This window comes from Nothobranchius furzeri, chromosome 1 (assembly GCF_043380555.1).
Source record: "Nothobranchius furzeri strain GRZ-AD chromosome 1, NfurGRZ-RIMD1, whole genome shotgun sequence".
Lineage (NCBI taxonomy): Eukaryota > Metazoa > Chordata > Actinopteri > Cyprinodontiformes > Nothobranchiidae > Nothobranchius > Nothobranchius furzeri.
Window position 1 is genome coordinate 70525400 of NC_091741.1, and position 11364 is coordinate 70536763.

Genomic DNA, 11364 nt, shown 5'->3' on the forward strand with positions numbered 1-11364 from the left:
TTACCTTTGCCCTTAGTCTTTAGGTTTAGTTATTTAGTGTTTTATAGGTTATGGTTTATCTCCCTCTCTGCTTAGTTCTTTCCCCATTTAGTTTATTGATGGCACCTGTCTCCCCTCAAGACCTCACTCCTCACACCTGTCACCTGTTCCCCTGATTGCTTCCCTCTGTGTTTAAAAACCCTCCCTTGTCCCTCAGTGTTTGTCGGTCCATTGTCCTTGTCAGCGTTGTTCTGTTCCCCTTGTGTGACCATAGATTCCTGCTCATTAAGTGAGCTTTTTGATTTTTTACGTAGTGTCCTGATACCTGGCTTGGCTTCCTGTCCGTTGGTTTTTTTGACTCACCATCCTAAATAAAGGATTTTTACTTTTTCTCAATCGCTCCTGCCTCATGTCGTCTGGTATTCTGCATCCTGGGTCCTAACCCCCTCCTGCTCTCAGCGTGACAATCAATGTTTCATAAATGTGAACAAGAACTTAATGAGTCTGGATCTTAAGCAATAATCACCCCACCCCTTCATATTAAAACGCGGTTCATAAAGACTTAATGAAATCAACTCAGCAATGTTTTAATTAGCAGAGAGATTTGTTGCATCAGGCTGATGCCCTCTGGGTATGCCTGACGAAAACACAGAAATGCATGAAAACCTGTGACAAACACATTCAAACACATGGGACAAGTAAACTAAAACCTGGAGTTAACCCTAATCCTAGATTTGGACATCACGTTTGACTCACAAATGCAAAGTGACTGAAATATTTCTACACAAAATTTCTAATCATCATCACTTCCCTTTACGTGAAAACAGGTTCAGTTTTTGGTGGAACTGAAATATGCAACGTCTGTGATGTCTTTATATATAAATATAGAATAAAAGCTTCTGAGAACAGCTTTCAAGCTTTAACACAATCAGTATCTCTCTCACAGATGCATCTCTGCACCTGTCTAGCCTCATGTACCTTCTTAAAAATAACATCCAATAAACATAATTCAGGAAAGCCTCAGAAGGGGTCCAATCTCCATTTCTCTTTAATCATGCAGCAACTTTAACTCCAGCAATGAGTCTCCGCATTTTCCAGCAAACAACAGTGCATGTCATGTGCTGTTCTGATGGGAAGTCACTAAATTTCTTGATGAACTCGACACCCTGCTCTCCTCCATTTCTGAGCACGACTGTCCAACAATGGTCCTTGGAGACATGAATATTCACCTGGACAGTCCCAGCTCATCAGGCTTCCTGTCACTAATGTCATCATTTGATTTAAAACTAGTACAAAGTCCTCCAACTCACAAAGCTGGAAAAGCACTTGACCTCATTTTCACTAGAAACTGTCCTATAGACACAATCTCTGTCACACCGCTACATCTTTCCGATCATTACTTCATCCATTTCAGCACGACTCTACAAGGGAGGTCCACTGCTTCCTCCCCAATGGTCTCATTCTGCCGCAACCTCCGCAACCTGATACCCAACCACTTCTCCTCTCTTGTTGCCTCCACTCTTCCATCTCCCAGCACATTCTCTGCTTATGAAGTGAATGATGCCACCGAGTCACTCTGCTCCACACTCTGCTCTTGTCTTAATAACTTGTGCCCTTTAGCCACTAGACCTGCTAGATCCTCTCAGCCGCACCCTTGGCTAAATGATACCCTCCGGTCTCTCCGCACCAATCTTAGAGCTGCGGAACGGAAATTGCGCAAAACAAAAGATCCTGGTGATCAATTGAAATTTCATGAATTACTGTCCTCATTCTATGCCAGCATCACTGACGCAAAGAAAGCTTTCTACACTGACAAAATTCTCTGCTCTACTGACTCTCAAACCATTTTCAACATTCAAAACTCTGCTCAACCCTCCGTGTCCACCTCCTACCAACAATCTATCAGCTGACACCTTTGCCTTATTCTTCACTGACAAAGTGGCAGCTACAAGCAAACAGTTTACTCAACTGACCACTCCTGAACATTCGCTACCACAAACTCCTTCTAGTCCAACCAACTCAAGCCCTACTGCTTCATTTTCCTCTTTTTCCCCTGTCACTGAGAACTGTGTGTACAAGCTTCTCACGTGCAGCCGCCCTACTACATGCCCACTTGACCCCATTCTGACTAAGCTGCTCCAAGCTATTGCTCCTACAGTAGCCGCAGCAGTCACACATGTGATCAATGCTTCACTGACATCTGGTACATTTCCCACCTCTCTCAAGCATGCTCAGGTTAAACCGCTGCTAAAAAAAAACATCTATTCCTCCGAATCATGTGGAGAACTACCAACCTATCTCTCTCCTCCCTTTTCTGTCCAAAAACATTGAAAGGGTGGCTTTCAAGCAGATCACAGAATACCTCTCACAAAACTGTCTGCTTAACCCTTACCAGTCTGGGTTCAAAAAGGGCCACTCCACTGAAACTGCTCTGTTAGCAGTGACGAAATCCTTAAAAGAAGCTAGAGCGACTGCTAAATCCTCAGTGCTTATCCTGCTTGACTTATCGGCTGCATTTGACACTGTCAACCATGGCTTCCTTTTGTGCACACTCTCTAGCATGGGCATCACAGAGAAAGCACATGCCTGGTTTGAATTGTACCTTACAGGACAATCATTCAGTGTATCTTGGCTTGGACAATCCTCTACCGTGCACCACCTTGCCACAGGAGTCCCCAAGGGCTCTGTACTAGGACCTCTTATCTTTGCCATATACACCACCTCACTGGGTGAGATCATTTGATCACATGGCTTCTCCTACCACTGCTATACTGATGACACCCAGCTCTATCTGTCATTTCCACCGGACGACCACATTGTCTCTGCACGAATATCAAACTGTCTCTCTGACATATCAAAATGGATGAAATCCCACCATCTCCAACTCAACCTCTCTAAAACTGAACTACTTGTCATCCCAGCAAAACCATCCATACAGCACAATATCTCATTCCAAAATGACTTCCTATCTCTGGCTCCTTCAAAGGCAGTTTGAAATCTGGGTGTTGTGATTGATGAACACCTGACCTTTAAAGATCATGTTACCTCTGTTGCTCGTTCATGCCGCTTTGTGCTGTATAACATACGAAAGATCAGACCATACCTAACACAACATGCCACCCAGCTCCTGGTGCAATCTACTGTCATCTCCCGCCTCGACTACTGCAATGTCCTTCTAACTGGTCTTCCAGCCTGTACTGTGAGACCTCTTCAAATGGTCCAGAATGCAGCGGCGCGTCTGGTCTTCAATCAGCCAAAAAGAGCACACGTCACCCCTCTGTCCATTGAGCTCCACTGGCTACCGCTAGCTGCACACATCAAATTCAAATTGCTAACACTAGCATACAAAGTCCGTGATGGTACGGCTCCCATCTACCTGAATCCTCTTGCAAGGGCTTACGTCTCGGCCCGGCCGCTCCGGTCATCACAGGATCGTCGGCTAGCAGTGCCTACACCACGCTCAGGACAATCCAGACTCTTCTCATGCATCGTTCCACAGATGTGGAATGACATACCAAGCAGTACAAGAACAGGGGCTTCCTTTTTGACTTTCAAGAAACTCCTGAAGACCCTGCTCTTCAGAGAGCATCTTCTAAACTAGTGCCCTCCCTGCACCTGTCCCCCTCTCTACTGTCCACCCCAGGTTCCCACTTCTCCATGATTCATCATGCTGCCTCACTGCCAGCTAAGACTGACTGGAAATTGGTTGTTGTTGTAATTGTTGTTGTTAGCCTCAAGGGCAACATGCCGATTATCACTTGTAAGTCGCTTTGGACAAAAGCGTCTGCTAAATACAGAAACATAAACATAAATAGTTAGATTAACAGATTTCTAGACCATTAATAAGTAATCACCAATCCATTTTTAATCATTGACGACCAATAAAAAAGAATGATCTGTCAGACTGACTCTTTGGTTATAGTTGAATGAATGAAAACGGTGATGAGAGTACAAACTGTCATTAAGGGCTACAGAAAACACATTTTAGACAAACTATACCACCCATAATGACAAGACTGGATCCCAGATGAACAAGAAGGTCTAAAAAGTACAATTTCTACAAAAGTGTTCTTCAAGATATAAGGGATTTATATTTATTGTATCAGCTGACAGAAAATCATGACTAAAATGAAGTTGTTTTTAAGCCAAGTGTGTGCCTGCATGAGAGTTAGTTGTGATGCCAAGAAAGTCTGGGTGAGCAGCTGATGAACCACCAGGTAATCAATTATTGACAGACCCCCTCACCTACTCTGCTAGCATGTTTGTTAGCAACATCATCACGTGACACGCTGAAAGATGCATGCACACATGCTTTATGAGCTAGGCTTGGACACAAGAAAGAGCCCGAGTGTCTCTGCCGGATGCCTGATGAACCTCAGAGGGATTAGAGAGGAAGTAACCATATTCCCAACACACACATATACAGGGATTAGCTGTACATCTAAACACTAACAAAAATTACAATAGAATACACATCTATTTCATGTGTTTCCACTGTATAATGCATTTTCTTGACTTGTCATTTTATCTAAGTGATGCACATGAGAGCGTGCCGTGCACAGTGACAGAAGGGACAGGTGAGTCACTGTGGGGCTGCAGGCTGAACACATTGCACTGCAGCACCACACATCACGATTCACAGAAAACGAAGGAAGAGTGAGAAAGCCAATGGCATGGGATTGGTGGTGAAATACAGGATGATAGACACAAATCCTCCAAACAAAATGTGGCAAAGACAAAAAATAAAGCCTCGACTTGCAGGTAGAGTAGCAAGTAGTCCTGGAGAGCTGTCATGAGTCCAGACTAAATCCCAGTCACTGCCAATTACACCTGTATCCATCTCTTCTGGGGGCATCTTTTAAATATATACTCCTGCCTGTCTGCTCACCTACCAGGATGTCCAGAACCTTCACTTGTCTCATTTGAATCATACTTATTGGCTTACATCAACAAAATGGCAAGTAAACAACAAAATTGTGCTAGAAAATTCATATTTTGTCATGATTTCATTCGAAGCATATAGCTTTATGCACACTGTTGTCTTTCTGGGGTAGATTTCTGTAAGGATGTCATCCTGCAGCATGTCATACAAACGATATATATACCACTTCATGCCAGTTTTATTTAGGATTTTATTGTGTTTTTTCTTGTTTATAAATATAGTTTTTTTTATGTAAAATTGTTTAATTTAGATAAAAGTTGTGCTGAAAGTAAACCTGTAACAATTTTATGCAGGGTGACTAAAGCTGAATCCACCCCTGCAGAATAAAACTATCAGGCTGAGTCCAGCTATCTACCTCAATGCGGTTAGTAGGGGACTGTGTGACTTCCTATCTGAAATTGGATAGGATCACCTGATAAGTCGGGGATGGGAGCTGAAAGATGCTCATGAACACATTTGCATCCATCCAGGCGCCGTGGTTACAGTACCAGGTTTCTGACTGAGACATTAAAGAACACACAGCAACATAAATGTCAATAATCATTATTAAGGTTTCCACTCTCTAGCCAGTCTGCGGGGCTTTAAAGATGCACTCAACATTTTAAACACTTTAATCGCTTCATTTCCTACCTGAGTCAAGTCTAACTGAGGAATGGGAACATTTGTTTAATTACAAGAAATAACAGTAAATGCTTTGCTTTTGGGAGAGAAACCTGACTTCTTAAAGCTGAATGTGTTTTCTTAACAACAAAGTATGAATTAAACTCTGAATTGGTAAAATTACAAGAGCTTTTCAGCTAGATGTGCTTTAAATACAAGAGAGGACACGTTTTAGGAGTTAATGAATACTTGGAAGATTCTGGGAATCATAACCAGGTAGAACAGAAAAACTTTGTACTTTGCTACAAAACCCGAGTTCCATAAGAGGGCCGGGGTTTGTACTTGATCTCCAGATGTGAACAAATCTTCTAATCTAGCTTAACAAAACAAAGTAGACATTCCAAAGGACAGGTTGGAGACAAGTGAAGTTTAAAAAGGCGTCTGTTACTTTTCTCACTGGAAACAGCACATGTTCCCAGTGTACGATTGATTATTGCTCAATTCTGAGCAGACTCGATGGGCCACGGCTAATATTTTACCAGCAAGCGTCCCGTGGCTGGTTGCGTCCTGTTATAGCAGGATGTAGAGAGAGACGTTAAGTCAGACTGATCTTCCCAGAGTCAATCCCCGGAGCGGACCTAGACCGACCCTCGACACCCGGTCAATGATTACCACCTAAGAGGTCTGTGAGGCCATCTGCAATCTGGGACAACCTCATGGCTGTAATCGTGTAGCAGGAAACAAAGGACTTTTTATTCTTGGATTCCAGCTTAGTGCTTAAACTTCAGGAGCAAAAGAATACAACCTGAACAATTAAATTCCAGCAAGTTTGCATTCAAATCTTTGCTGTTTGAGTCGGGTGAGGAATCAACTGGTTAGGGTCGTTCAATCCAGCCTTGCTGGTCTAAAAACTTTTGGAATGTTGTTCAAAGAAGATCAGGTAACTATCAGGTTTTGTGAGGTTTCTCACAAAACTTGAGAAGGCAGCCATGCCAAGCTACAGGTCCTTAAGTAGTCCAACGCCATATTGCCATCTGAACTCTGATTCATGCTGATTGACAAAAACTGCTTTAGTAATTTTTTCTGACAGTTTAGACCACATTTGTTCTTTAAAAACATAAATCTGATGTTTAAGTCAAATGTTTGCTATGCCAAAGCAATACCACAAATTGATTCTTTCAGCCATCGAAACAAATCAAGTTTTTCAGAAAGTCAGTTGCCACAGAAAGTTTAGTGAACTAAAATTTTACACCAGCTCAGTAGCCTAGTGGTATGACTGTCCGCCCTGGGACTTACCCCTACTGCACCCTGGAAGCATCAGCGGTGCAGAAAGGCAGCGGAACAGTTAACTCGCGACAATCACTGCACTCCAGAACACCGATAGTCTCAGCAGCGAAGCAGCTTCTCTACCATGCTCCTCACTCGACTCGCAAGATCACAAAATCCCTCGAGACTTCAAAGGTTATGGTTCATTTATGCAATCTGCCATTAAACCAAAAAGAAGGAAATCACATTAGATATTGCTGTTTGATGGCATATATGATGTGGTTTTTTCTCCCCACTGCCAGGGTTAAAGCCACGGAAAACACACCGCTGCACTTCTGGAATGATGCTGGGAGTAAATAAGTCGTTGGCTCACACATAAGCTTCATGTATAGGGAACTGCATCACTCCAGTTCTTTTATTTTGAAAATTACCAGGGATTTTACACTAAAATTGTGTGTGATTTCCTGTCTAGCCCTATGTTAACTGCAGAAATTGATGCATCCCAGAAGCGGCTCGTGAAAAAAATAGAACCCGATCCTATCTTTAGTGGCGCGGCGCGGTGCGGTGCGGTGTGCTGCTTCTGAAACGCATCTGAAAATTACCCACAGCTGGTTTGAATCACTCCATAGAGTATATTGAATTCTATTTGAAGCAGAGCCGTTGCGCCCCGCTGATGCTACCACTGTGCAGTAGGGGTGAGAGATCGGGGTTCAAATCCCAGTCAGGTCATACCAAAGACTTTGAAAAAAAATAGGAACCAAGGCCTCCTCGCTTAACACTTAGCATTAAGGGGTTGGACTGGGGGGGTTAAACCACCAAATTGTTCCCGAGCGCGCCTGTGTCTGCAGCTCACCCCTGTCTTAGGGGATGGGTCAAATGCAGAGAACAAATTTCACCAGTTGCTGTGACAACTAGTGGGACTTTAACTTTTAATTTCAATCAAACTTCTGTTTATACAATTTGTAAAAAAGAATCTTTCATCTCAATCAGTGAAGTTAGCAAAAATGTGCTAGAAAACGAGTTTTCAGCACTCATTAACCCTGAAAACCCTTTGCAGTCAAATCCTTCCCTTTCAACAACTATTAACATATCTGACCTGCTGCAGCTTTTCAATTTTGACCTAAATGTGTAAAACTGAGTAAGTGAAGAAAAGTTGTTGCACAAATGATTTCAAAATGATATTGTCTAAAAAATATTCTACATCTTAACCAACTCAATGGTACAAATTACGAAACCAGAAAGCCTCCTCACTTCATCCTCACAGAAAGGATCTTTGTTTTCTATTTGTGTTGAACAACCAACAACACTGATGATGTCACAAACCACATACTTGTCTTCCTTTTCATAAAGTTAGCTGACAGACTGCAACATCTGCAGATCAGCGAGACACTGCACGAGCTTGTGAAGACACGGTGAAAAACGTTGAGCAACAAAAATGTTTCAAACGCCAAAGTTACAGTGAATACGGGAAACTATTACTTCCACCCTCAGGCTACTCTAAATCTGCGAGACAGTGACCTACTTCTGTTTTTACTGTCAAAACACAGAGCTTTGATGCAAATAGTACAAACTTCACTATGGTAATGAAGAATTAAGAAGCTCCAAACGTTTCCTGTGTAAATAGTTGAGTGTTTGAATGAGAAATATCTAGGAAACACGCTTTAGCTAAACTTTTATTGCTTCAGTATGAAAAATAAATGAATAATACTGCAAAACAAAGGTGCATGGGTCCAGAATCTCAGAACAGACAGGAAGAAAATGTGTAGAGTTTGATAGTTGTGTGTATGTGTGAGAGTGAAGCGGGTGTGGAAACCACAGCAGAGGAAGCAGTCACATGTTGGGGGAGGAGGAGGAGGAAGAGGAGGGCCCAGCCCTCCACGTCAGAGTAATGCCTCCATCCATCCCTCCCTCCACTACAACCTCACATGACTGCAGCAGGCCAGTTCTGTTTCACCAGTCACGAGGATAGAGTACTACAAACCAACCAGCAGGGGCAAGTGTGTCTCACTCTCTCTATCTCACACACACACACACACACAGCAAGCCACAAGCCTGCCTTAATAAGCATGAGTAAATATTAACGTATCAGTGGGTTAGTGGTAGAACAGATTACCCCATCAGAATACACATAAAGAAAGAACTCTGCTTTGATGTTGAGCACACTCTAATTCTGCTTCTTCCTCCAGTTGCGCTTCATCCTTCCTCTTTCTCATCGCCTTAAAAGCCTCAGAGCAGAGAGCTGCAAAGCTGTGAGAACAAACATAGCAGTATGCACGTTTCTGTCGGAGCAGATTTACATTCTGCATCCACCTGCATCTGCATGGCTTGATCACATTTTTGTTTTATGCACACATCTCTGCTAAAGGCAACATATTCCTGCGTGTATTAGTGCCACATCGTTTTAGCAGCGCTCCTGTTGTTTTGACTAAAAAATGGCTGTGAAGGGTCGTAAAACAAATCTGTTTATCCATATAAATGATGGACTGAAAACATATTTTTGACTAAAAGTAATGAAAGGAGTCAGGATTAATAATAGCACGTCGCCTAACTGTATTACATTGTATAAACTATATGTCATAAATTCAGATAGAAATAGGTGTGAATGGTGTGTTTTATTATAACCAGCTTTAAAAATGAGGGTTTCGGTGTATTTCATTCCACATGATGGGCTTCAATTTCCCTCTTAAATGTAGCCCATATCTCTGTTATATGGTGTTTTTATGTGTGTGTATGAGCGCGCGCGTGTATGTGCGCGCTAGAGCACATGTCACTGCTGCAGCTTATAAATAGCGCACACAGTCTCCCACCACACACTCATTTAACCTGCTCGAGCTGCCAATCGGCTAAGACAGATCCCCTCCACCACCACCGCCCACTCAAACGGAGCATCATCACATCCTGCGATGACCCTGCATCCACAGCAAGGGAATAAATAAATTAATAGCGTGATTTATGTCAGCAAGTTTTTCTGTGACAGGCCCCCTCTCTGGGGGTGGGGGTGGGGGTGCATACACACAAGGAAAAGAGAGAGATGAAGTTTAGAGCATGTATTCAAGTTAATGTCTTTAAGGCGAGTACCTTATTAATTTCATCTGATCTGCGGCAATAATTTGATATTCAGAGCACACACACACACACACACACACACACACACACACACACACACACACACACACACACACACCTTTAAACACCCCCTCTAGACAACCTGTCGTCATCAGTCCATAACAATGTCTCAACTGCACGATCAAGAAGCGTTTTGTAATCATTACGCAAAAACGATTATGAAAACCAACTTTCCACGCAGGCAGCTACCCCCGCCTCTCATCCTGTGTCTGGTCAGCCTCGGTTTGTGCCAGATCGTCTCAAAATGACCGGACAGTGAATGCATCGTGGATGGGGTGTTGCTCAACTTTGGGGCGCTATGCACTACGGAGGGGATCATGGAGATCGTTTCGGCCCGTGGTGCCGGAGAGCAGCATAAACATCCGAGTCAATGGTGTGAAGAGAAAAAATGCGTAAAACCCGCACAAGCCGCAACTAAATCCGCACTGAACAAACATTTTCCAACACAAATTTCCAACCAGATCAAGACTGGGGGCAATATGGATTAATATCATCATTACACGAGTCATAATAATCCCCTGGCTGCGTCCACGCGTTGTGAGACGCGCGCACCACGTGTTTCGAGTCTCCGGCACAGAAATACAAACTTCCCTCAAGAATGCGTCTAAAGTTTCCAAAGCGCCCCTCTGCATACCAACTAATCATCTCAGAGCGGCGGCGCACCGGCGGCGCAGCGCTTCCAGCACAAACAACCGAACATTTAGTCATTTTCACACAACAAATCCCGTCAGCTCGATGGCTGATGACATTTCCTCCAAGACACGTGAAAGCCAGACATCAAGACATGGTGAATGCCGCCCCCCCCCCCCCCCCCCCCCCCCCCCACACACACACACACACACACACACACACACACACACACGTACGTAGACCGAGGCACCGGCTCGCACCGTGCGTGGAGAGATGCCGCTGAGAAGCCGAATGAGGCTCTCATCAGCCGGGCACAGCGCGTGCCTCGGACCGCGACGTGCAGAGACGCGCCCCGGTCTCCAAAGCCCGCAGTCCAGTGCATCCTCCAAGGCCCGGTTCTTACCTGGCTGCCGGAGTTTTCTGTCAGGTAATTGAAGACAAAGGACGAGAGTTCCTCATCTAACAGTGGAGCGCAGTCCGCCATCTTCTAGTGAATGAGGAGCTGAGGAGTCGGTGAGTGGAGTAAAGCAGGAGGAGGAGGAGGAGTGATGGCAGGCCGCCTGTAGAGGGCGCATCTATATACAAAGACACAACATGCGGCTCTTCAGAGGACTCAGGGGACCAGCAGGGGTCAAAGCGTTGAGTCCTGCGGCTAAACGGAGACTCCCAGCGTCGCAGATTACTGCAGAGCTACTGGTGGTCTTCGTTTACCTAAATACCTCAGCTTCAAACACTGCAACAACGCAACAGATGAAGTCTGCATCATGCGAGTTAAATGTGGTAACACATTACAATAAGGTTCATGTAATAAAGTTACTTAG

At 44.0% G+C, this 11364-nt stretch overlaps 1 protein-coding gene across 1 annotated transcript in view; it reads right to left on the reverse strand.

The window, feature by feature from the left end:
• Window positions 1–11083, reverse strand: part of ppargc1b (peroxisome proliferator-activated receptor gamma, coactivator 1 beta) — a 115362-nt gene extending 104279 nt beyond the window's left edge. The window contains exon 1 of the mRNA XM_015951844.3: window positions 10947–11083. Within this exon, the coding sequence (XP_015807330.3) occupies window positions 10947–11027 (81 nt within the window). The 5' untranslated portion in view covers window positions 11028–11083. The remainder of the gene's footprint in view (window positions 1–10946) is intronic.
• Window positions 11084–11364: the final 281 nt, after the last annotated feature.